We start from the raw sequence: 27,236 nt of genomic DNA on the forward strand, positions 1-27,236 counted from the left end.
AAACAGCCGATGTGATATAACCTCTTGCTAATTTTGGGCAAAATGTGGATGAATACTCAATAAGATCATCTGAATTCTGAATGAAACCTGAGATTGTAATGGCTTTCCTGCTCCAAATGATGCTGAATTATCCTTGGGTATGGATTGTGTAAATGGTTAGATGGGACGTGAGAAGTTTGTTGCCTGCGGTCATCAAAGTCAACATTCATGAATATGGATTCATGGAAGATGATGAAACAAAAGAGAAATCATCGCTCAGTCTTTCTCAGTTATGACATTTGTGCAAGTCAAGAAACAAAAATGCCCGCAATGGCTCTACTGAACACCCGCACATGCACAATTTATTCAAATGTCAATGCACACTTATTGTGGGCTCTCCGGTGGCAGTGTAGACAGTCAAAATAGCAGAGGCAGTTGAACACAGGTTCGTAGTTTATTGATACACACTGTAAGCACAGCACAGTCTTGCTCAGGGTATCGTTTCACAGAGTGCATCATACATACAGTCTGGGAAAGCACCACTTGCAACTAGGGATGCAGCTTAGGCTGTGGCGTGAGAGCCATGCTGAAATTCTCAGCCGCATGCAAGCGTTGGGAGGGCTGTGGAGTGAGACTAGGCGACCAACTTCTTAAGCTGCAACCAGAAAGATAGAGGTACCCTTGCCTTAAGACCCACCACTTTCTAAATCAGCCTTCCCTAATATGGTACGCAGTGGATGTTTTGGACTACAGCTCTCGTCACCCCCAGCCAGAAAAAGTTGCTCTAGTGGGCATATTCCCGCTCACAGCCTGAAGGTTAGCCTGATTCTCAATCAATTTCAGAATGCTCTCCAGGAAAACCAGTGTCTACTGACCAAATGATACATAAAACACATGAATGCATTATTTGTTATCCACCTCCCCCCAACTTAAACGGCAGGTGCAGAGGAGTCTGATAAGGACTGAGGCCACTGGGAGGTAGGGAGAGGGCATTTAACCTTTTCTTCTCCTGCATTATGCTCTTGGGCTGGATCTAGACACATTAAAGAAGTGTTACAGTTTAAAGTGTTGTAAATTTAAACAGGGAAAACAGGTAGAGAAAAATGGGACTCCGCATCACCATCTAGTGGCACAATGTTATATCGCATATACAACACATATAAATTGCTTTTTCTTTACCAGTCTAGCTGAATCCTGGGTCCAATGAAAGTCACATCTCAAACCTGCTAGTATTTCCAGGAGGAAAACTGCCATTGGTGCCAATGGAAGAGGCATTGCTTCTCAAGCTCTCGTCATTCAGAGAACCATTCCCACATTTGCAGAGGAAGCCCAGGCTCCAGGCCAAAGAACCCAGCATGTTGCCCTTGATCCTGGGACCCTTGATCTTGGGCACAGATTCAATCCATGTAGGGAACCGGCCAGGCTTGCCAGATGACCCCCACACACAATGAAAGTATGCTCTACAGCAAGCATCCCCAAACTTCGGCCCTCCAGATATTTTGGACTACATTTCCCATCATCCCTGACCACTGGTCCTCTTAGCTAGGGATCATGGGAGTTGTAGGCCAAAACATCTGGAGGACCACAGTTTGGGGGTGCCTGCTCTACAGTATGTACTTATCCATCTTTCTCCTGCAGTTACAGATGGTAAGGAAAGCTGCCATGGGCATTGAGTAATAAACCTTCTCCTTGAGGAATCCCAGAGGAACAGCAGAGTTTTAAACCCACTGCCTTTAAGAGATGTGCAAAGTCCATATTTTCAAAATGGGGGGGCATCATCCTGAATGAACGTCACCCCACGGTTATGGATGTGCACTCAGTATCAATTGGCAGAAACGGAGCACAGGAGGTGGCCTGAAGCTGAGTCAAGCCGCTGACGTCTCTTGCTCAACATTGTCTACACCAAGGGTCCTCAAACTTTTTCAGCAGGGGGCCAGTCCACTGTCCCTCAGACCTTGTGGGGGGCTAGACTATATGGGGGGGATGAATGAAGGACGATGAGCGGCGCACGAAAGGGCTCCAGAGAGGAGCTGCTTTAAATGGCGGCCACTTGAGAGGTACTCGAGCAGCAGGAGCTGGTGGTGGCGGCCGGACAATGAGTGGCCTGTGAAAGGGCTCCAGAGGGGCTGGCACCAAAAAAGCCCAGCCCCCTTCCTGGGAAGGAGGGAGGAGGCGCTGGCGCCGATGCCGCCTTGTGAGAGAGAGGGAAAGAACGTGTGCATGCTGGCAATCCACGTGATGATTCCCGGACCGTCCGAGGGCTGGATTTAGAAGGCAATTGGGCCTGATCCAGCCCGTGGGCCTTAATTTGCGGGCCCATGGTCTACACCCAAAGGCAGATGCTCTTGGGAGTTTCAGACCAGACTCTTTCCCAGCCCTTCCTGGAGATGCCAGGTGTTGAAGGAGGGGCTTTCTGCACTCAAAGCAGATGCCCTACCACTAAGCGAAGGCCCTGATGGAGGGCTTGCAAGGGCATTTGACATGCAACTGGCAACCCTCAGCATGTCTTAGCTCCACGTGACAGGAAAAGAACAGGGAGTAGATTGACAGGCTATGCCTCTTCCCAATCCTGCATTTTATGAATGTTTAAATATGGGATGTGTTCATGAATGTAATTCCCCTTAACATACTTTATACTTGGCATGTGTTTTTTCAGAGAGATGTATGTTTTTACTTACTCCAAGTTTGCCTGCACGGGCTAATGGCTGACTAGGGGCAGACCCACCCCATCCATTTAAAGCATATGCAGCCAACATTTAAAACACATGACTTGTTCCACATAATCCTGGGGAAGTGAAGTTAGTAAAGGATGCCAGGAATTGTAGCTTTGTGAGAGGGAAGCTCAGAATTATTTGGAGGCGCTCAGGTGCTTTAAATGTGTGTTAAAGGTAAAGTTAAAGGGACCCCTGACCATTAGGTCCAGTTGTGACCGACTCTGGGGTTACAGCGCTCATCTCACTTTACTGGCCGAGGGAGCCGGCATACAGCTTCCAGGTCATGTGGCCAGCATGACAAAGCCGCTTCTGGCGAACCAGAGCAGTGCACGGAAACGCTGTTTACCTTCCCGCCGGAGTGGTACCTATTTATCTACTTGCACTTTGACATGCTTTTGAACTGCTAGGGTGGCAGGAGCTGGGACAGAGCAACGGGAGCTCACCCCATCGCGGGGATTCGAACCCCCGACCTTCTGATTGGCAAGCCCTAGGCTCTGTGGTTTAACCCACAGCGCTGTGTGCATCTGTGCTTTACCTGGTCATTGAACACACCCACATGCTTTTGCCTGGGTTTCTCACCCAGCTTGTGTATCACATCAGCTGCTGATGGTCTGCACTTTTGAAGTGGATCTTTTGCTGTGACCTGCTCTCTTTTGTTCACTTGAAAAAGCTCTCTCTTGCTCGCTCTCATTTTAACAGAATCCTGCAAAGTGTAGATTTTTTGAGGTTACTGACCTCACAGAGCTACCCTTCCCAGCACCCTTAAAAAACTATAGTTCCCAGATTCTCCATGACTATTATCATGGTAGAATAGTGCTTTAAATGGATGGTGTGGATGTGACCCAAGTGGCAGGTGATGGGAAAAACAGTCTGCTGCCAGTCAAAGGATCAGAGAATCCTAGAAGGCATAGATGGCATTTGATCTGGTAGACTGAAAGTTCCTCTCCCATCCTTTCTTATGAGGGTATTAAAATTATTCAATCTAGTTAGCCTAATCTCAATCCAATTATGCAGTGTTACAATTCTGATATTAGGAAGGAAAATAAATAAAATCTCCTCCTCCTAATTCTCCCAACCAGTGTTCCCCTCTTTAAGATCAAGTACATTAAGACAGCTGACTGAGGTCTGACATTTATTTTCTCATCATTTAATTGGTTGGTTCAAGGAATAGATTTTATATGGAGGGAGCCTTGCATCATCCAATTCCCCCACCAGGTGTCAGTCTGGGCTGCGGCTGATGGAAATTGTAGTCCAAAACCTCCGGGGGGCACCAGGTTGGCAAAGGGTTCTATAGTACCCATCACCTCCTCTGTACAGGGGAAGCAATCAGTGTTATGCACCCTTGGTGTGAAGATATGCAATACAGGAAAGCTGTCTGTGGCTTGTTCTGTTACCCTTCTGTGCCTGGTTCACCAGTCAAATGACTGGAAATGAAATGGGAAAAGGCTCTTGTCTCACAGAGAAAGATAGGAAGGCATATCCCACAGTTCTTCCCAATACAATTTTCAGATACACCTGCTGCAGGGGCGAAAGCATATAACAAATCCAACACATTCTGCCGTCAGATTTTTTAGCATAACACTTACAAAGCTGGAAAGAGTCAAGGGCAGCTGAATTTGCCTCCCAACAGCCTCCAAGTAAATACAGCATTCCCAGGGGCAGGTGTCAGGCTTTCCATCAGCAAGGCTGAAATTTGCAGCGCAACAGGAAGGGGGAAAGGGGAGGAGAGGAAATTGAAAGCTAGTATAGAAAAAGCCAGGGTTCTTATTACTCCACGCTAGCAGCATTCACAGCACGATACCTGAGAGAGCACACAGCAATCACCACACAGCTGGCTGCACTGAACATCTGGACATGCACTTGTTCATTTTGAAATGCTGCCAAGAAAAAAAACTTATCTGCAGCCCTGAAAGCCAAGCCTCCCCTGCCATGGAAACACCTCGTTGCTTTAAAACCTGATTTAATGACTGCCACGTAATATTTCTTTTAACAAAAACACACACACACATTCTGTTAGGACTTCTTTGAGCACAACAGTCATTTTGCAAAAGGCCATTGGATCCAGGCTTGAAGTACAATCTATGCAGCTTTGCCGATAGGTTTGTTGTGATAGAGTCCTCCAAAATGAATGGGGAATGTAACAAGGAAGTGCAATATATACCAGACATCCTTGGTCTAGCTGCGGTATTCCCTGCAGACCCTCTCAGGTGCTGAGATCAGCAGAGGGTAGTTTCTCTGCCCTCATAGACTCAGGGGCTGGTGGACCAGGAGAAGATCTTCTCTGTGGTGGCCCCCTGCAGTGGGACTCCCTCCCCACAGAGGTCCACCTGGCACCTTCATTATGCAGCTTCTGGAGAATGCTGAAGACATATGGTACCTCTTTCCTGTGGCCTTTTTACACTTGAAGTGTATGTTTTTAGGACCCACCTTATTTTTGAGATTGCAAATTGTTTTAAACTGTTTTTAATATTGTGTGTGAATGTTGTAACCCACCTTGGGACCTTAGGGTGAAGGGCAGGTAATCAACAACAACAACTTTCTCCATCCTGGTGCCTTCCAGGTGTTTGGGGAGTACATCTCCCAACAGCCCCAGCTGACAGTGCTTGTGATAGACTGCTGGTGTACCCTCATGTATTTTTCAGCCAATGAGATATTTTGCAGGAATACTCTCAATATTACACACTGGCTACATGGGGAACTGTTGATCCTTCTGCATCACCCACCCAAGAGGATTATAATTTGCTTCTACTGTCTGCAAAAGAGATTTCAGTTTGCCTTGTCATTCAACAATGAACAGGACAACCCCATCTGAGATTGCCCCAAATGTCTTATTTTCAGGACTGTTTCTCATATGGGACTGGAGGACATCAGATTGGCAAAAGCTGAACACAGTGAAGGTGCCTTATATTCTATGGTGTATTGACCCAACTCCATAATCATCTCCTGTTTTTGAAATTACTTGGATTTGGCGACTGGGGAATTGCTGTCATCTAAAAGGTGGCTTTCAAGACCACCATTGGCAGAGAGTAGGGAAAGTGGTCGGCATCTGGTTGGTCACTGTGAGGGCAGGATGCTGGACTGGATGAGCCACTGGTCCAATCCAGCCGGGCTTGTCTTATGTTCATATCATGGGGGACATGGGAGATCCACATTCAAATTCTTGTTCCTCCATGGGCAAGTCTCTGCCTCTCCCTATCTATAGTCACTGAGCGTGAGGCTATCAGTGGCTGCCATGTTCTGCCGCTGTGGTTGGAGACAGACAGCCTCTGCACACCAGCTGCTTGGAATGAAAAGTAGGGAGAGCTCTGTTGCACTCACACCTTGCCTGTTGACTTCCCATGGGCAACTCCTTGGCCACTGTAAGAATAGGCTGGTGATCTAGATGGGCTCTTGTGGTCTTTTCTCCTCAAGATTTCTATGAGGCTCACATTTCAAATTAGATTCATCTGCTGTTATGTTCATCGGAATTATTCCTGCAGAATCTCCATGCACAGCGGAGGATTTTGGGGGCTGCAGTCTAAAGCACACTGGGTGGGATTCAACACTAATACGATTGTCCCATCCATGCAAGCATTTCTACTTGCCAGACAGAATTATCTCCTTTTTCCTCCACCCATGTGCTGATCTGTGGGTTCCCTTGACTATCCAGAGAGGATTTGGGGGAGGCAATGGGGTGAAAGGCCCTTCGCACTAGCAGGAGTCCTTGTGGTGGCTTCTGCCACCATTCCAGGCTAGTCGACTCTGGCTCAATGTGAGTTTATGGGCTAGCCTGCCCATAGCTGTTTGGCCTTGCTATGGTTCCAGATCACAGACATGCTGCTTTTTAGAGACACCTGGCAGCCATTACAGATCTTTTTGTCCAAGGCTTCCAAGCAACACATTATGAAAACCCACAAGAATGGCAAAATACATTGCAGATCTGCAGAAATTTGCAGCCCACTGGTAGATAGACACTCCAGGGTTCTTGTAGACCAGCTGACTCCTCTCAGCCCCAGTTGGGCAAAGGCTGTTTATAGGCTCAGAAGAACCACAGAAAAGTTGTCACCCAGTGGTCTTCAATTTCTCTCTGTGTGCTCACAAGTTGTTTTTCTCAAGGTGTGAGCGCTCCTTTGGGGTATTTCCTTTAAATCTGCCTGAGGGGTTGGGGGAGGGGGAGTTCTCTGGCACAGCACTCCTATTTACTCAACAGTCGTAGACTTTTACCCCGATGCAAAATGGAATCTCTACTCATCACCAGCCATATCTTACATGCTAACTCAGCAAAAATAGAGACACTCAGAATGGAAACCCTCTTTCCTCCTGACAGTGTGGAGACAAGTGGATAGAGAAGTTTCTCTTCCTCCTCACACAATACTAGAATCTGGGACTATTCAATGGAGCTGAATGATTGAAGATTCAGGACAATGAAAAGAATGCACGTAGTTCAAATATGACATCTGCTCCCACAAGATGTTGTGACAGCACCAACTTGGATGGTTTGAAAGGAGGGCCAGACTAATTCATGGAGGCCCAGGATGGCTGTGTTCTCCCTTGGCTCTTGGAGGCAGGATGTCGCTGAATCTACGCTACTGGGAATCATCAGCAGGGAGGGCATTTTGGCCCTCAGGTCCTGCCTACGGGATTCTCAGAGGCCTGTTTCTCCACTGCGAGGGCCAGATGCTGCGTGAGTTGTGCCTTTCACCTGACCCAGCAGGACTCTTCTCGCGTTCTTCATGGCTGTGCTGGCCTGTCTTTGTGCCACCGCCCTCTCAGGTTGCCCTGTGTCAAAAGGGGCCGTGTGCAAGCAGCTCTCTTGGAAGGCAAAATATTCACATGCACACACACAGCACAAGAAAACCCAAACAAATCAACGGAGGTGGCCTGAGCCTGAAGCGCAGACCTGAGCTGGGGGGGGGGGCTGAGCAGGTCTAGCCTGTCTCAGCAGAGCAGGTTCTTGGTGGCTGGGTGAAGTCATGGGCAGGTTGAGACAGAGCTGGGGAGCGGCCGCAAAGCAAGTGCTAACACCTGTCAGGCCAAGCCTGAGATTTTTGCTTTTACCCCCACATTCCTCTGACTCTTGTTTCCTGCTGCAAGTAGAGCAGTTGCTGCACCAGATTGGCTGTAGGCAGGCAGCGCGGCCCAGTGCTTAGCAGCTTCAGACGTGGCCAATTCCCTGCTGCATGACTGTCAGCTGCCAAAAGCAGCCTCAAGAGAGCTGCACCTGGAAGCAAAGGAATGGGGTGGGGGTGGCCCTTGCATATCCCTCCCCACTCCAGCCAGGGGGAGAAAAGAAGAGAGTAAGATGGAAGGGAAAGGGTGGAGCAGCCCTGGCCACGAGGCTGCTTTTGGTTTAAACAATACTTTGGTGGGGATGCTACATGCAGCTGCATGTCATTTGGCCCCATGACTCCGTTTTCCATCCTCCACAAGGAGCTGCTCTCCCGCTCCCCATGCTGCCATAGTCTCAAAATTCACGTGAGGACACACAGCCTGGCCCAACGTGGGCAAACTGGATTCCTCCGCCAGCCCAGATAAGCAGGGATACCAGGCAAGGGAGACAGGCTGGGAGCATCTATGCCGCTACCAGCCACCAGCATTCCAGTCCTCTTTGAGGCTGGGCCAACCGGCCTGCTGGAGCCTGCCTCTTCTCTCTCTCTGCCCTCTTTCCCCTCCTCCAACTGCTTCTTTTATTTCATCAAAACACATCAGTGATGTGAGACAATAAGATGTCACACCCAGAGGAAGTGAAGGAATCTACCTGTGATTCTCTTTTCCCTGCTGGGAGCCCCAGAAAAATGACGCATCATCCATAGGCTTCCCTCCTGCAGTCCTTTGTCAGTGCAAACACAGACTAGTTCTGCACATCACAAAACCTGCTTGGGGAGGGAGGGGTGTTTGTGCCAGCTGAATATGTGAGCTTCCCCCCAGAAGGGGGGGGTTCTCCCTCTCCAATCTTCCACACACACAGAAGGCTGCAGATCAGGCGTGAGCCTCCTGCTGTTGCTGGACTGCAGCTCTCACCACCCCCTCCCAGCATGACCAAGGGCAGGGATAATGGGAGATGCGGGACACCAACGGCTGGAGGACCACAGGCTCACAGCTGTAGACGAGGGAGACGTGGCAGGAAAGGCCCCTTGGGGGGCACAGAGAGCCTTCAGGGGCGGAACAGCCAGCGGAAATAGGGTGGTCAAGAAGTCAAGATGGCTCCCACTTGGGATCTGTTTCAGAAGGCAGATCCTTTATCGCACTGGCCAGTGTTTGCTGCACGTGCAGTGAAATGCCCACACTGAGTTTGAGCAGGGTGAGGGGCACGAAGGCAAGCGGTCTTTCTCCCTATAGAGAGAACCCAAGAAATCTAGGCTGACCTTTCACAAGCGGACCCACTGGTTATCTTGCTGGAAGAGTAGGGCCCTGCAGAGCTGACTCCACCCACCTCTCTTGCTCAGGATCTTATTTACAGTGGCTCTATGGAAGCATGCAAAGGCCAGAGAGATGGATGCAGGGCCAGAGGGATGCAGTGAAGGGCCCACTCTCTAGCAATGGGGATGCGGCAGCTCACAACCGGCCATGTCACTGCCAGGGGCTTTAGGTCCACAGAGCTCTCTCATATCCCCTCCCTTCCCCTCCCTAATCCACCCCACCCCCTCCAGTCTCTAGCGCCCCACGCTGATGTTGCACGTCTTGCAGCTGGGATCCTTCTTGGCGTCGGCCGTCGAAAGGCTCATGAGCTGATGGCCGCTGATCTCCCCCAGCACCCCTAGGCTGAGGTCAACCGGCTCCGTGTAGATGATCTCCAGGATGATGTCCTGGGCATGGCGGTAGACCAGCTCACCCTCCTCCACACAGCAGGTCAGGAACTTGTTGCCCATAATGTCCAGCTGGGGCAAGCGCTCCTGGCAGAAGTTGTCTCCGGGGGAGCCCTTGGGCGCCAGCACCAGGACGACGTAGTGGTAGGCGGTGTACATGCAGTAGAAGTCCGCAAAGTAGAGGTTGGTGTTGGGGCCAAAGAGGCGCTGGGCAGGGATCTGGAGGCGGTAGCGGCCGTAGGGAGAGTCCTGCGGGGGCTGCCCTGTGTTGAACTCGGTGTTGCAGCTGAAGAAGATGCCATGCAACATCCCGCTGGTGGGAGAGCCATGGCTGCCGCTGTTGTCCTTCAGGTAGGGCTTCATGACATTCCCGCTGTGAATTCTGGCCAGGAGGGAGAGGCAGACAGTCAGTGCCCCAAGGGGGGAAGCAGCAGCAGCAACAATGTAAAGAGCCGGTCTGACTATTCCCTGAATAGTTATTTATTTATTTCATTTATTTGCAACATTTATCTTCCAAGGAGCTAATGGTGGTGGACATGGTTCTCTCCCCCCCCCATTTCATCCTCACAACAACCCTGTGAGGTAGGTATGGCTAAGGGTTGATGACTGGCCCAAGGTCACCCAGTGAGCCTCATGGCTGAGTAGGAATTCGAACCCTGCTCTCCCAAGTCCTAGTCTAGCTCTCTAACCACTGTACCACACTCTGGAGCAGGCAAAGCAACCTGTGACCCTCAACCTTAGTGCTTCAATCTAGCTCAGGGAACAGGAGTGAGAGGCAGTGTGAAGTAGTGGTTCAAAAGTTTGAGACTAGGACTTGGGAGTCCTGGATTCAAACCCCTACTCAGTCGGGAAGCTCACTGGGGGACCTTGGATCCTTTGCAGTCTCTCAGCCTGACCTACCTCACTGGGCTGTAGGGAGGATAAAAGTAGGCGAGGAAGGAAGGTTTATGCATCGTGCTCTTTGGAGGAAGGGAAGAAAGAATATGTATTTCTAATCATTTTTTAAAGTGTATTATATAATGGTCAGTGTTGGCCTAGATCCAGGGAGGTTAGGGTTCAGTTTCCTATACAGCCTTGAAGCTCACATAGACTAACCTACCTCACAGGATTGTTGTGAAGAGAAAATGAAGGAGACTTTGAGTTCCTTGGAGGAAGGATGGGATAAAACGGTAATGTAATGACTGGAAACTGTCATCAAAATGAGGGAGTAGCAGGAATCCAGAGGCCTGACCTGTATTCTCAACTCTGGTGGAGAGTCTGAAATGGATTTCACCTTTAAGACAAGGCAACTTGGGAAGGTGAAGAATGGAAGCTTATGACTGGGCAGTTTTTTGAGAGGGTCCCCACAATCACCCACTTTCTATGATCCCTAACATCAGGCTAGAAGGGAGACTCTAAAATAAAGATTGGGGTCAGCAATGGGAGACCCCAGGTCCAAATCCAACTCTCTGACATCATATCGGATGTCATAGCACACCTCTGTCCAGTGCAAAATTGTCAGAGGGAGAAGAGGGATATGGACAAACAACCGCCGTGACAATGGGATATGGCAACTTGGCGTGGAGGAAGGTATGGGGTTACCAGCACCCATTTCCAGTCACTCTGGTCCCCATTTGCACATGGCTTGAAAGCCCTTACCTCACATGCTGGAAATATTCCTTGGTGTGGTTCCGATAGAAGACAGAGAACCTGAGCATCCTCCCTGCAATGAGTTCGGCTTTCTCCTGTAGCTGCGCCAAATGCTCCTTCGCATAGTCTGCAGGGGACACCAAGGGGACAGGGTTTCATCACATTCTCAATCAATTGCCGCATGACCAATCTCCACCTCCCTTCAGCCCCCGCCCCAATCTATCCCTATCCCCTTCTTCTTCTTCTTCTTCTTCCCACACCTGGATCTTTTCCCTCCAGCCAGTTCTCTTTGCTTGTCACTCCCGCCCACCTCACCTGCTCTGGGCGTCTTGCAATGGCATGCCTTTTGCCTCCCACTCAGAGACTCTTGCTTCATCACGAAATCTGGATTTACTACCTTTCAGCACCACTCAGCCTGTTCCAGCTCCCATCAAACAAGGGCCTGCCTTTTAGCTAGCCCAAACATGTGTGTGTGTGTGTGTGTGTGTGTGTGTGTGTGTGTGTTATAAAATCTCCCTTATTCCTTAAACTTCAAAACATACAGTAAAGGCCCACATTCCCTTTCCCATGCATGCAAGTAGGTCTTTTGAGACTGCTGAAGTGCCTTGTAGGCCATAGTGTTGTGGAGCAGAAATGTGGAGGAGTGCAGAACCTCCTCTTTTTTCAGAGCAGGAGTGATGACATTCTCTTCTGGAGCACCCCAATAATTAACAAATCCTCCATAGGGAAGAAGTGATAATGAGTCCTTCCATAGGGAAGGAAGTGATATTCTTCAGTCTAATTACAGGGACAGTCATGATAAGCTTCTGCATTTCAAAAATTTACCATGACACTTTTAGAAAGCAAATTGCAGACATTGGGGTGGGAGTGATTTGGTTTGGGACCCAGGTGCAAGGCAGGGGGGGGGGGCTGTCACTGCAGCAGTCCTGAAATGGATCAGGGCCCCCATGTCTGCAATTTGCTTTGTGGGGCAAAAGCTTTCATTGGAGGAAAAAAGCTTCCCTTCAAAATGAGTGCCATGGGCCTTATCAGCTATCTCAGTTCCTTTGAACTTACTGGGAAGTGAAATAAATTTACCTCTTAGGGCCCATTCAGACTTCTGCTTCCTAGACACAGGAAAAGTGGAAGTGTGGATGAGCCCTTAGTGAGCAGCTGGGGGGAATCCTGCTTGCCAGCTTTTCCTCCTATCTAGTTGTGGGGAAGCTGTGGCCTCCAGATGCCCTGGGACTCCAATTCCCATCAGCCAGTGTGGTCAGGCAGCATATGGAGAGCCACAAGCGCTGCCGCATCCCGCTTGTATCTTTTTCACCCATAAAAGTCAGAAGCTTCCCTTTTAAAAATAAGAACTACAAAATCAAGGTGTCTGGGGTATACTGAAAGAGGCCTTCCCTGTGGCCGTGACTCCAGGATCATAGAATCATAGAGTTGGAAGAGACCACAAGGGCCATCCAGTCCAACCTCCTGCAAAGCAGGAAACACCATCAAAGCATTCCTGACAGATGGCTGTCAAGACTCTGCTTAAACACCTCCAAAGAAGGAGACTCCACCACACTCCTTGGCAGCAAATTCCACTGTCGAACAGCTCTTACCGTCAGGAAGTTCTTCCTAGTGTTTAGGTGGAATCTTCTTTCTTGTAATTTGAATCCATTGCTCCGTGTCCGCTTCTCTGGAGCAGCAGAAAACAACCTTTCACCCTCTTCCAATGTTGCCCTCGAGGTCAGCAGGTCTTCCAGAAGAGAGCAACTCTAGGGGCTGCTGTCCCCATGAATTAGGTCCCCTGCACTGCCATAGTATCTCTAGCACAAAAGATCCGCTGCACAAGGCAGCCACTTTGCCTGGCCTCCTTCTTGGAGTCTTTTAAACAGAGGCTGGATGTCTCTCTCTTAGGGATTTTTAACTATGACTTCTGCCTTGTAGGAGGTTGGACTAGATGAGCCTGGGGGTTCCTTCCCACTTCATAATTCTATGATTCTGCAGTTCTATTATTCTCTGATTCTAGCATGTATTTCATTTATCTGCTGATTTATAAGCTGCTTTGCAACCCAAGCTACTTAAGTAGTGTTTAGTAAGACACACACACAAAAAACCAGAGAATACAAATTCAGTCATTTAATTTTCATTGAAATGAATGACACTGTTTCTGCAGTTTTGCAATTAATAGTCCTTAACAATGCTGGTTCAAACTTCCGGAAAAACCTTCTTAAAGCAAAATAGGCACCTAAACATCAATCTAGTTGGTAACTGAGTCAGAGGGCTGCACAAAAGAGCACACTTTCTAGCAAAATGGGTTGCTAGATCAGGGGTGAGGAACCTCCAGCCTGCAGACCAAACCTGGCCCCCAGGCCTCCCCATTTGGCCCACAAGGCCATTTATAGGAAGCCATGCCCCCCTGCACCACAGGTGATGGCGGGAGCAGCATGCTCCATGGAACTTTGAAGGAGAAGGTGGAGAGGGCATTTGAAGGTGTGTTCCCACCTGCCCATCAGCTGGAAGGCAAATGGGAGCATGCTCCCAACCTCTGTTCTCCTTCAAATCTTTGCAGTTTGAAGGAAAAATGGTGGAGGGGTGCCTCTTAAACACACAAATACAGTATGTTTACTAAGGGCTGTTGGAAAGTCCCATGGTTCACTTTGAAGTCCCAACAATTGGAAAGTGGATCAGCGGATGTCATGATGTTGTCAGGTGATTGACAGGTGGGTGACTCTGCCCAGAGGTGGAGGAGATAAAGATCTAGCCTTCTGGCCAGAAGAGGCTACCCACCCCTGCTCCAGATGTTTACAACACAATTTCCATCAACCCTGACCATTTACTTATGTTAGCTGGGGCTGATGGGAGTTGTCTTCTAAAACATCTGGAGTGTGACGTGTTGGCTATTATGGTTCTAGTACATACTAAGTCAGGCATCCCCAAACTTTGGCCCTCCAGATGTTTTGGACTACAGTTCCCATCATCCCTGACCACTGGTCCTGTTAGCTAGGGATCATGGGAATTGTAGGCCAAAACATCTGGAGGGCCGCAGTTTGGGGATGCCTGTACTAAGTGCATCTCTGGGTATGTGGCCCCCTCAAGAGGGCCATATCTGCCTAGGGCTGCCTAGGATCAAGGCTTCTGCTGAACACTCACCTCCTGTGCAGAATTCAATGGTCTCGCTCCATCCAGACACAAGGTACTCCCCGTCACTCTGCTTCACGGCCGTCTGCACAGCCACACTGTACTCCGTCCTGGGACTCAGAAACCAATGGCCCCTCACAGTCATGGGCAGAGCAACTGCCTTGGCCACTAGCTTGGTTGGGACATCCTGCCCAAAGAAAAGAATCAAGCTATGTCAGGAATCAAACTAGATTGGGGGCCTGGAGTTTCCTGGGAAAGGCCCCATGGCCCTAGACACCATCAGGAGAAGGGAGAAGCCAAGAGACACCTACGCTTCTTCCTTCAATTCTGGATTGGCCACAGATGGGGAAAGTTACGTTCTCCTGGCCTGATAAAAGGCTGTGCGCCATCCTTTGATCTATGGCAGCCTTTGCCAACCTTTGCCCTCCAGATGCCTTGGACTACAACTCCCATCAGTCATCCCAACTCTGACTGAACTGACTGGGGCTAATGGGGGTTGCAGTCCAAAGCATCTGGATGGCCAAAAGTTGACAAAGGCTGGTCCACAAAATAAGATGACCCTTGTGCATCCTGCACCAACCCACTCCGGGCTTTATAAACTAGTTGTGCTCTCCAAATAGTCTACTTTCCAAATTTTCTACCTTCCCATATCTACTTGTCTGCCATGAAAGTTCTGTGTGGCTGCAGGAAAGCACCTGGGCAAAGCAGAGGATTTGGCAACAATGTTTTTAGGGTGCCACCTCAGTCCATGCAGGACACTGGCCAGGACTGTTGGGCCTCCCCATTATCTCATGCAAGCCGAGAGGGTGCTCTGCAACTCACAGCTGGCACTCCCGCAAAACTGTACAGGTGAAGTCATGGGTGGGGGGGAACCTGCCTTTCAGCAGAACATATCCTCCACTTTTTGCTTATTTAAAATATGTACAGAGTGCCCTTTATTCTGAGATCTCAGGATGTGGAAGAAAAATACATAATTTAAAATAATTTATATTATAAGAATAAGGCAAAGGGAAAACAACAACATGACTCATTTGTGCAGGAGCTGAGCCTGTTTATTCATTACTGGAACAAGGTACAAGATGCCACATGTTGTGTTAGGAACAGATAAATTCATCATTTGGAATCCTTGGCATAATTTTTAAAAATAATAATAGTCTATTAACAGGCAAGAGCAGATTTTTAAAAATTCACCCTGGAGAAGGCCCTCTTTCCCACTATTAGGTAGAGGTAAAGGTAAAGGGACCGCTGACCATTAGGTCCAGTCGTGACCGACTCTGGGGTTGCGCGATCATCTCGCATTATTGGCCGAGGGAGCCGGCATACAGCTTCCAGGTCATGTGGCCAGCATGACAAAGCCGCTTCTGGCAAACCAGAGCAGCACACGGAAACGCTGTTTACCTTCCCGCTGTAGCGGTACCTATTTATCTACTTGCATTTTGATGTGCTTTCGAACTGCTAGGTTGGCAGGAGCTGGGACCAAGCAACGGGAGCTCACCCCGTCACAGGGATTCGGACCGCCAACCTTCTGATCAGCAAGCCCTAGGCTCTGTGGTTTAACCCACAGCGCCACCTGGGTCCCCAGTTCCCACTATTAAAGATCTTCTAATTCAGGAACCTTTAATCCTGATGCATTTGTCTATGCATTGCATTAGATGGGGAGGCTTGTCTGTACAGATTGTTTGCAAACTGGAAATGATGTTGTTTATGACAGCCATAGCCGCAGCTGGGTGATCTTGTGCCCCTGGCAAAACTGTCCAGATTGCGCCCCCTAGCCATGGACTAATTGGCTCTTCTTTCCACCTTTCCTCCAACCCCTCATCCCATTCAATTCACCCTCTATTTAAAACCTTTTCTTATGAGGCAATAAAAAATATTTTTATTTATAGACTTATTTATGGACATATTTCTAAGCCGATGTTGTCTGTGCCCCTAGCGGGGGCCCACCTCACCACCCCCTAGCTATGGCCCTGATGACAGCCAGGCTATTAACTGGGAGAGGCAGAACTGGTAAAAATTGGCCAGTGCTACCAGTTTCTTCCCCAACCCTGGAGCAGGAAAGGGAAGGGGCTACTTGCTGCCCCATAAAAGTGCCTGTGTGTTCAGATCTTTTGTGAAGTGCGATGGCTCCATGGGAGAGCACATACCTTGCATGACTGACCCAGGTTCAATCCCTGAAGCATCTCCAGCTAAAAGGACCAAAAAGCAGGGAGTGCGAAAGACCTCTGGGCCAGAAACCCAAGAGAGATGCTGCCAATCAGAGTAACAGCCAGATCTGACAGTTTCCTATGTTCAGCAGAACCTATGCTCAGAGGCCATGCTCTATAGGCATCAGGGCTCTACCTTATTCTTCTCCCCATTTGTCTAAGCTTGCCAGATATTGTTGAACTACAGCTCCCATCAGGCACAGCAAGTACGGCCAATGGTGAGGGATGATGGGAGTTGTAGTTCAGTAACATCTGGGGGGCCAGTGGTTCCCCACACCTGCTTGGGTGGTATTTTGTGGGTTCCTTGGCTGCTGCCCATTCCTGTTTGATACACCTCCTTGCCAAGAGTGCAAGGGACTCTAGGTAGTAAAAGTCCCACTATAGCACTAGAAGGTGAACAGAAAAGGTTCTTGATGATGCTTTCCTAAAACAACGGGCTGAGAAACATTGTAAGAAGAAATTGGCAGCTCTTTCTAAGTGCTGTTCTTCTAAATCGCATGGGAGATGATGGGGCAATGAGGGCGCAGCAGCAAGCTCCCACAAATCCCACATGGACCTGTGAAGGATGCCTGCCAGAGGCATTCAAAACACTACCTGCATCTTGGTTGGAGTGCAGAGAAGTTTCCACCTGCTTTAGGAACCTATTTGTCCCAAAATGTCACAGCTGCCCCACAGTTTAAGAACTATGGCTCTAGTCTTTTGTTCAGCTGAAGACATTACTTTGATGGGCACTCAACAGCTTTTGATGCCTGGTAGCAGCTGCCAGCCACTGAACAGCCAGGTTGGAGGAGGAGTGACCTTGCCTTTGTGTGAGAATTAACAAGCTTTTTTAAAATATCTGCTCTCTGATTAATGGGGGCAAATTTTTAATAAATCAAAAGGTTTTTAATATATTAATCTACCGGTAACTTGTTAACTGACAATATGCTGCAGCCCTCCTTTATAATATGTGTTTACTATGTGGTGCAAAAGTACATTTTCTCTAAAGGTTTCAAAAAACTTTTGAGCACAACATCCCAGCTTCTATATCAATGTGCATCAAAGTCTTGTTTGAAACACTGAAGAATGGCCATCCTTGGTGCCATAAAAAGATGGATGTCGGGAGGCTTTTTGATTACAGTGCTCACGGAAGAAAAGGCACAGTATAAATTAAGTGTGGAGAACTATAACATTCATTAAAATAGTACTTGGTTACTGTGGAACACTGCAATATTTATTGCTATCAGTAATTATTGATGAACAGGGCAGTATGTTCCTGTGAAATACAGCAGCAGAATATTGCCTCTCCACCCTCATCCCAAAACCCGACTAAACCTGCATCCAGCTTGTACCACTTCAGATTATGGGGGGCTCACATAAGCACCTATGTCTCCATGCTAAATAAAATACATTCCTGCATATAGCATAGCAGGGATACGAATGGACAAGTCAGTCTATTTCCCACCTGTGTCAGCTGCGCATGTTTTCTTTCACAAGTCTGTTCCATTTCCACATGGAACTCCCTGCCCATTGATGGTGGTGATGATGAAAATAATATTTCTTTAAGAAGCAACCACATAGTTATTATTATTATTATTACTACTACTACTACCACTACCAATATCACTACTACTTAATGCCCAGGTGTCTTCTAAGTGGTTCAAAGCACACATTCTACTCATGTAAAAACACGCTGATTCCCAGTCCGTTTGCGGGCCGGATTTAGAAGGCGATTGGGCCAGATCCGGCCCCTGGGCCTTAGTTTGCCTACCCATGCCCATAACAAACCCTAGGCAGAAACTGACGAAGGGTTTAAAAAACCCATCCTCTTTCAAAGTAGTTGGAATAGCCCAATGAACAGAGCAAGTGCTTTAAAAATCTTTGTTAGTAAGGGAGAACATGGTCACACCAGCCAGCAGGTCACTGGGGCTCCTTTGCAGAGCAAGGCTGTTTCTGTGGCAACAGCAAATGGGGAAGAGTCAGGAGACGGCAGCAAAAGGGAGGGGAGAAAACCTTCTCACAGAAAGTGTAACTCTGTGTGTGTGTGTAAATTAATGTTAAACATTAAGTAGCATTGTCATAGCAACCAACCAAGCAACCAACCTGTTAAACAGCATCCAAATTAGTGCCTCCATTTCAGAGGGAGAAAGATGTGAGTAATTCATTTCACGACTCTGAAGCCTCTGTTCAGAAACATACTTTTTAAGTGTTCTCATTGTGAGGGTGTCACACACACACACACACCCCTCAAACAGCTTTTAAAGCTACTCGCCCATCTCTGTTTTATAGTAAGAAAAAGCTTTTGTTCCCAGGCTTCCCTGGAGAAAAAAAATTGCCACTGAACAAGTTTGCCTTCCACAGAGCAATGCCCAGAGCCTTCCAAGAGAGAGAACTGGTTATTATCAGAAGCACTGGTAGGTTCCTATAGAGGCAGCCACAGTATGGAGCACTGGCGGCAGGCTGCCTTGTGCCCTTGCCTTGTATGTGTTGGACCACTGCTCCCATCAGTACTGACCGTGGGCAGTGCAGCCACAGAACATACAGCCCAGCCCATCAGGAAGGCATCTCATTGCTCACCCCGAGTGGCTGGTAATCAGCAACTGCCAACAAGGATCTAATGGGCCAACTGAAACAAAGGGGGAATGGTTTTTATTGGCTGAAGGGATTGCTGAATAGAGATGTGAGTATTTGAGAGCATGTCTTGGCCCGCCCTGTATGCTAGGGGTGAAGAACATCAGATGCTGCTGGACTTCCACTCCCATCAACCCCAGACAGCCTGGCCAATGGCCAGAGATGATGGAAGTTGTAGTCCAACAACATCTGAAGGTCCACAGGTTCTTCTGTTTCACCCCTGCTGAACACCACGGCAGCCCATTTTAACAGCTCACCCGGTGCTTGAATTTGTTGGAGTTCTTGTTCTCTTTTTTGTTCAGGTCAATGAAGTAGTGAGTGACTCTGTCTAGGTCTCCAACATCCATGGCCCAGGAGATCCGGAATGAGTCACAGGTGATGTTGTTGATCTCAATGCTGTGTGGGGTGGACAACAACTCCATGATCCGGCCAGTTCGGCTCCTATGGTTGGAACAGACAAAAGACAGTGAAAGATGGGTGTTCAAGGGGGGAGATTTGCAGCAACCAAGGTCCAGCTGGGTGTGGCCAGAACACACTGTCACAAGGACGAGATGCCTTGAGGCTGCTTGCCACTGGTGACGTCACCCTCCTTACCAAATGTTCTGAAGATGGAGAAGGCCTCGTAAGCTGCCTTGGACATTACTCAACCTGGAGCCCTCTAGGTGTAACTGCAACCTTTTGCATGCAAAGGAAAAGCTTTCCCACTAGGGATGGCAAATCAGTCCACTTCAGTTTTTGTCTCTGTTCCTCATTTTCCTAATCTTAAGTTCTGTTCTCCTCGACAGTTTGCTATTTTCTTTTAAAGAATCTTTTAAATTTATCAGCACCTGGGTTTAAATTTCTCCCAATATACACAGTTTTTTGTACGAAATGCTGCCTGAGATTTATTTGTGATATTTATAATTCCCTTAATATAATGCATTTTGTATTTTATTTTCTCCTATATATGCATTTTAACGCACACCACCTTAGATTGTACCCTTTTGTACATATTTCTTGGTGGAAGAAATGCACTGCACAATTCAGAGCAGCACAAATCTTAAAGAATGGTGGTGTTTTAGTTCAAAAAGTGTGAATTAGGCAGATCCACCTTTAAATGTGAACTTAATTGACTTTCTTTTCTCCTATATCAACCACAGAGCTATGAGCCCTTCCCCAAACAATTCTTACCTCAAGATAGGGACTCTATAGTTACCCGTTCTACCCCAACTACCCCCCTCCCTCCTGTGTCTAATTAATTCTTTCTGCAACCATGGAGCCATCTGAAGAGCGGGTGTCATCCCACACAAAGCCTTGACAGAGCAGACGGCTCCTTGCAGATGTCAATGCTCAGAGAGTACATGGCAAGCATCGGAAGGGACAGATTCAGAACAGATGGTGCTAGGGAGGGAAGGGGCTCATGGCCAACAGGCTCAGAAGGAAGGGGGATGTTTTTGTTTTGAGGCAGAACAAAGGGGAAGCTCAGGTAGGGAGGGAAACACATCTGCAGGCATGTAAGAGGCATACAGAGAAAGCTCCACATAGGCATCTCCATATAATTTGGTGTGGAGGCTGAAGTAACCCTGTCTTGCAGAGTATGAAATCTGTTTTCCATTTCATATCAGGCAGTTTGGCTTAACACCACTGTGCAAACAAGCTGGAGAGTGATACAATTTGGACAATGCTGCAGCTATGGTTTTTTTAAAATAAAAATAAAAATAAGTGTTGCTATTATTCACATAAATCACACATGCTTGGTATAAAATTGGTACACAGCTAATACACAGTCAAGCATGCATCCACCTGCCTTGTTCAAACCTGTGAGTGTCGAGGAGAAACAGGCTGTCAAACTGTAATTCTGGTTACAGGTAGGTAGCCGTGTTGGTCTGGATCGAAGTAAAATAAAAAAATTCCTTCAGTAGCACCTTAAAGACCAACTAAGTTTTTATTTTGGTATGAGCTTTCGTGTGCATGCACACTTCTTCAGATACAGTGAAATGGAAGTTTCCAGGCACTTATGTAGGGAAGGGGTGGGGAGGGGTGGGGATGGGGAGGGGGGATCACTCAGAAGGGTGGTGGAAATGGGTGATTGACTGGCTGATAGCTGTTGATGACCGCAAACGACTGCAAATGGTTTTGCATGAAAAAGCAAGGGTTGAGATGGCTGAAGATCGCTTATCATGTATAATGAGATAAGAACCCGATATCTCTGTTCAAACCAGGTCCCTCCATGGTTTTGAGCTTGGTGATAAGTTGCAATTCAGCAACTTCTCTTTCCAGTCTATTTCTGAAATTCTTTTGTAGTAAGACAGCTACTTTGAGATCTTGTATAGAATGTCCTGGGAGATTGAAGTGTTCTCCTACTGGTTTTTCTGTCTTCTGGTTCCTGATGTCAGATTTATGTCCATTTATCCTTTGGCGTAGGGTTTGGCCTGTTTGTCCAAACTGTAATTCTGTAATGCAGGTCATAAAAATGAGGTGTGCAATGTGAGTTTGTGCACTGAATTTGTGGCCCCTGTATGCCCAGGCAGAATTCATCATGTGAAAGGCTGGACTGGATGAATCCCAAGCCAGAATTAAGATTGCCAGAGGAAATATCAACAACCTCAGATAGGCAGATGACACCACCTTGATGGCAGAAAGTGAGGAGGGATTAAAGAACCTTTTATTGAGGGTGAAAGAGGAGAGCACAAAATATGATCTGAAGCTCAACATCAGAAAAACCAAGATCATGGTCACTGGTCCCATAACCTCCTGGCAAATAGAAGCGGCAGTGAGAGATTTTACTTTCTTGGGTTCCATGATCACTGCAGATGGTGACAGCAGTCATGAAATTAAAAGACGCCTGCTTCTCGGGAGAAAAGCAATGACAAACCTAGACAGCATCTTAAAAAGCAGAGACATCACCTTGCCGACAAAGGTCCATATAGTTAAAGCTATGGTTTTCCCAGTAGTGGTGTATGGAAGTGAGAGCCGGACCATAAAGAAGGCTGATCGCCAAAGAATTGATGCTTTTTAATTATGGTGCTGGAGGAGACTCTTGAGATTCCCTTGGACTGCAAGAAGATCAAACCTATCCATTCTGAAGGAAATCAGTCCTGAGTGCTCACTGGAAGGACAGATCCTGAAGCTGAGGCTCCAACACTTTGGCCACCTCATGAGGAGAGAAGACTCCCTGGAAAAGACCCTGATGCTGGGAAAGATAGAGGGCACAAGGAGAAGGGGATGACAGAGGACGAGATGGTTGGACAGTGTTCTCGAAGCTATGAACATGAGTCTGACCAGGCTGCGGGGGGGCAGTGGAGGACAGGACAGGAGTGCCTGGCGTGCTATGGTCCATGGGGTCACGAAGAGTCGGACACGACTAAATGACTAAGTAAATTGACACTGCCTTGAGTTAATTGTGTGAAGCAAGAATCTGTAAGTTTCCCATGAGAACCAATTATCAGAAACCGAACAAGCATTTGGGGGAGCAATGCATTGTGTGACCAAGGAGGTCTCTGGTCTTAGCCAGAGCAACTGTGCAAGAGATGGGGGAAAGTACTGGCCTTGGGAGAGTTGTCGCTCTCCCAACTGAAACTGATGGGACTTAATACAGTATTAGGGCTATCATGTTGCGATGTCCCCTTCTCCAAGCCCCAAAGCTCCCGCTTACTAGAACAAGCAGGACCCATGGCAGGCAGGCAGGCAGAGGGTGGGTGGTAGCACTGGGGAAGCTTCAGCCAGGCAAGAAAGGGCTGCTGTTGCCCAGTGGCACAACATACGTTTTTCATGCCAAAGGCATACCCGCCATCTCCTCTCTGAAACCCTGGAGGGCCACTGCTAGTCAGTGTAGGCACTACTGAGCTAGATGGAACAATGGTCTAACTTTGTACAAATCTTCCTACATCCCGAAGGCAGCAACCGCATCTTCCTTCACAACTATGGGGATGTTTAAGGCAAAATAGCTCTCCAGGTGGTGAGCCAGAAAGCCAACTCAGGGCTGCAGTCCTAAGCCCAATAACAGACTGGCCCATTTCTAAATACACACGGTTAGGACCAAACAGCAAAAGGGCTGGAGCAATCATAGAATTGTAGAGTTGGAGGGAACCCTGAGGATCATCTAGTCCAACCCCCTGCAATGCAGGAATATGCAGCTGTCCCATCAGAGGATTGAACCTGGTATTATCAGCACCATGCTCTAACCAACTGAGCTATGCATGCCCGAATTTTATTATGTCAATGTCTAAGATATATTACAAAACCTCTGTGTTTAAATTACACACCAAACCAGTTGCATTCTCAAAGAAGGAAATCAGGTTTGGCATGATTTGTCCTTAAGTAATCCATGTTGGCTGCTTATAATTATCCAATTGTCTCTTATGTGCTTACAAATGGATTATTTTATGATTTATTCTAATAGCTTGCCAAGGGTGGAAGTTGATTCCAGACATGTACAAGCAGAGCTGTGTGTGTGTGTGTGTGTGTGTGTGTGTGTGTGTGTGTGTGTGTACTCTCACCTTCCGTGTTTGCCAAATGAAATGGGGGCCTATAAAGAATGTTAGCCGAAACGCCAGCAGACAAAAACAGAGTTGCCAGAGTTGTCTGAACTGGGAGATTCATGTTGTGACTTTAACAACTTGCCAGCTGATCAAGAGATGCCAAAGTTATTGCTTCTTCCACCTGCCCCTCTCTTTTGCCTGCTTGGTATACCCCTGGAGATAGTCACAAGGAAGAAATAGAGGTAGATGGCAGAACTGGGGAGGAACTGTCTCTGGTGCCTAACTGGTCATTTCAAAGCTGCAGCATGAATCTCCGGTTGCAACGTGGCAATCCAACAGAAGAGGCTTCTGACAGGTGGACAGATGAAGAGTTAATCGTAAGAAAAATGCTTACGAGTCACTGTGGAGTTTTTAGAGTGAACCCTGGGAGAAGATCCCTCCTCTTCAGGGAGGGGGGACTTTGTGGGCAGGACCCGCTCTACGCACCAAGCAGGGGGGCGTGTTCAGCCCCCTGCTCCACCTATAACTGCTGCCGCGCTCAGGGCCCTGGCTGGCCTGCTTCAAAAGAGCGCGGCAGCCTCCAGATCTCCCCTTTTGCTGCTGCCCCTCAACGGATCTCCCGCCCACCCTCCCTTTAGGTCTTCCCTTAGGGCAGGCATGTCAAACCTGCGCCCCTCCAGATGTTTTGGACTACAATTCCCATCTCCCCCAACCACTGGTCCTGCTAGCTAGGGATCATGGGAGTTGTAGGCCAAAACATCTGGAGGGCCGCAGGTTTGACATGCCTGCCTTAGGGTGTTCGCTTTGACCTTGCTATGGACTTTGGTTGGTCGCCTTTGGTTGCCCAAGGGGCCTGGTAGGAGTTTTTTATCCAATTGGCTAATTGGCACCGGCCTCTTGGTTTTTTCGCCTGCCTCGTAGCAATTCGTCACAACTTCTTCGGTATTTGTCTGGTGTGTTCGAGGACTGGTTGTCGCCATCATCCAACCCTCCTCTTATAGGGGTATCCCCTTAAGGGATCTGGCGGTCGTGGATCCTGTCCGACGCCCTGCTGGTGGCTAGGGCCATGGCACGACCCCCGGTGACACCAGGGGGAGCTTTCAGTCGTATTTGCATCAACAGGCTCCTTCCTTGGGGTGTTAACCCAATATGACCCCCCGCTGAGCATGGAGTCATGCTTGCTAGGGTGTCCAATGCCTAAGCCAATACCTCTCACTTGCTCTAACCAATAAAGTTGTGGCCTTATTCTACCCATTAACTCAAATACCATGTGCCACTGTGTCTTTATTTCTCGCGGGGGGCGGGTCCTCGAACCGCAATGACTGTGAATCAGGTCTATGCCAAATTCAGACATGAACACACAGGATAGCCTTTGGGCAAATCTCTTTTACTCAGCCACAATGATTCTCTCTCTAAAATGTGAGTAATAGTAGGAAGCCTCTCAAGGTATTGTGGGGATAAATGATACTTACAAGAGTTACCTCAATTTTCCCACTGCAGAGTTCCAGTGCCCTTAACAGCCACATGGTGGCCATGAATCAGGGGTAGCCCATCAGGGGCCCTCTAGATGTTTAGAACTTCAACTCCCATAATTCTTGAGCATTGACCATACCGGCTGGCGCTCATGGGAGTTGTAGTTCTAAAAATCTGGCAGGTACACTAGTTCCCCTACCATAAATCAACAAGTGATCGTTTTGCCATAATTGAAATTTTCATGCCAGATCCGGTTTCACTTGATGATTTCTGGCCGTGATGCTGCTGCTAAGGGCACAGGAGTCCTGTCAGCAGGCTACCCTACCTGTTTAATGAAAATTTAAAAAATTCCTTCCAGTAGCACCTTAGAGACCTTCAGGTATCTGAAGAAGTGTGCATGCACACGAAAGCTCATACCAATGACAAACTTAGTTGGTCTCTAAGGGGCTACTGGAAGGATTTTTAAAATTTTGTTTAAAGAAAGTAATCTCATTAGTCTGGAGGCAAGGTTTTAAAAGGTTAAACCCATTAAAGGAGAACTCAGATAATGGCTATGAACATGAGGAACCTGCTGTTCACTCTCATATCATGGGAGCTCAAGAGTACCAAAGCTATTAACAAAGCAAAAGCTACAAAACACTATTTCCACAACACACACTGGAAGCTAAAAGGCTCAACACCATCAGTTTCCTGTAAGAAGGCCTCCAAACCCAGGTGGGAGAGGGGCAAGTCAGTTGCTGTTGGATGACATACCAATAGGATGTAACTTTACAGGTAATAAGCTTGCAGATACAACCTTATGCATATCCTCCATCATTTTGCCAATGAAAATAGGGACATCCTATTCTGTTGTTGTTGTTGTTGTTGTTGTTGTTGTTGTTGTTGTTGTTGTTGTTGTTGTTACTACTATTGTTGTTACTACTACTGGGTTGCCCCAGCCGCTCTGGGTGGCTTTCAACATATATAAAAATGTAATAAAACATTAAACATTTTTTAAAAAAACTTTCCTGTACAGAGCTGCCTTCAGATGCCGGATAACTCCATGCCCTCCAACATTTCTCTGATGAAAACAGGGATGTCCTAAGGAAGTGGGACATTCTGGGGTCAAACCGGAAACCAGGATGGCTTCTGTAAATCTAGGATTGTCCCTGGAAAACAGGGACACTTGGAGGGTCTGCCTTATGGCCTCCTTTGTCCTAGTCTGGGGGTTTGGTTTGAGCCTTGGCACCTCCTTTTAGAAATGAGCTAACAGGCCTGGAAAATGCATCCGTCTCATGATGCTGCTACCTTTTGGGGGGGGGAGTTGCTGGGAGAAGTTCTCAAATTCAATCATGTGGCTTTCCACCCCCACCTGGAGAGTTGTGTTCATTCAATAAAACAAGCTAGGGCTCAGTCTGAGGGAAAGTAGTAATTAGTCAGTGTGCTCTGGCAGCAAGATGCTGGGAAACCCAGCCAACTGGGATATGTTTACAGGAAGAAAAGGGTCTGGACCATTCCTGCCTCGTTCCAAACTGTAGATGCTTTCCCTAGTTCTGTACAGATTAGTGAGGTGGTTAAATTGATTAGACCAAATTGCAAGCTGTTTGTGCTCTAGTTAATTTCACTCTTTAAAAAAAACTTCACACTTTTACACACACACACACACACAGGTGAATATGCACATTGTCTTGATAGAAAAGAATGTAAACACTGTTTAAATCTACTCTGGGCATGGGGTGGAGAAAAGTCTGTTAAACAAATCATATATACTACCGGTACTCTATGGGTTCCAATAACAGGCACACCAAAACACACACAGACAACTAGACATACTCAGGGGCTAGTTCCAGTATTATACAGTACAGCTTGAATCACTACCCAAATCCTAGCCAAACTAGTTTGACCAGGGCAGAATACATATGGCAGCGGACATGTTTGCTAAGGAAATGATGTTCTCAAAATAGCACCTTAAAAAAGCTATAATATCTGAACACCCCTCAGTTGAGCAAAACGTCTGTCTGTCTGACTTGAGGATGCAGGAAGTTTGTCTGCTCTGCCTCAGACCTTGTGACCTTGGATAGTTTTAAAAGCAGATGAGACAAATTCAAGGAGAAGGCTAGAGTCAGATGGCTAAAGCCCTCCCACCCAGGTGCCCACCAGCATCTGGTGGCATCCTGCTGTTGACTCGTAATCTGGGGAACGGGTTTGCGTCTCCGCTCCTCCACATGCAGCTGCTGGGTGACCTTGGGTAGTCACACTTCTTTGAAGTCTCTGGCAGAGGTGATTTCAGAA

At 47.7% G+C, this 27,236-nt stretch overlaps 1 protein-coding gene across 2 annotated transcripts in view; it reads right to left on the reverse strand.

The window, feature by feature from the left end:
- Positions 1–421: 421 nt before the first annotated feature.
- The window catches only part of PHYHIP (phytanoyl-CoA 2-hydroxylase interacting protein), a 54,026-nt gene continuing 27,211 nt past the window's right edge, over positions 422–27,236 (reverse strand). For both annotated transcript variants that reach the window (XM_035139789.3, XM_035139788.3), the window contains 4 exons: positions 19,290–19,473; positions 14,231–14,405; positions 11,117–11,234; positions 422–9,860 (listed from right to left, as the gene is read on the reverse strand). In XM_035139789.3, the coding sequence (XP_034995680.1) occupies positions 9,326–9,860; positions 11,117–11,234; positions 14,231–14,405; positions 19,290–19,454 (993 nt within the window). In that variant the 5' untranslated portion in view covers positions 19,455–19,473 and the 3' untranslated portion in view covers positions 422–9,325. The remainder of the gene's footprint in view (positions 9,861–11,116; positions 11,235–14,230; positions 14,406–19,289; positions 19,474–27,236) is intronic.

This window comes from Zootoca vivipara, chromosome 14 (genome assembly GCF_965207765.1).
Source record: "Zootoca vivipara chromosome 14, rZooViv2.hap1.1, whole genome shotgun sequence".
Lineage (NCBI taxonomy): Eukaryota > Metazoa > Chordata > Lepidosauria > Squamata > Lacertidae > Zootoca > Zootoca vivipara.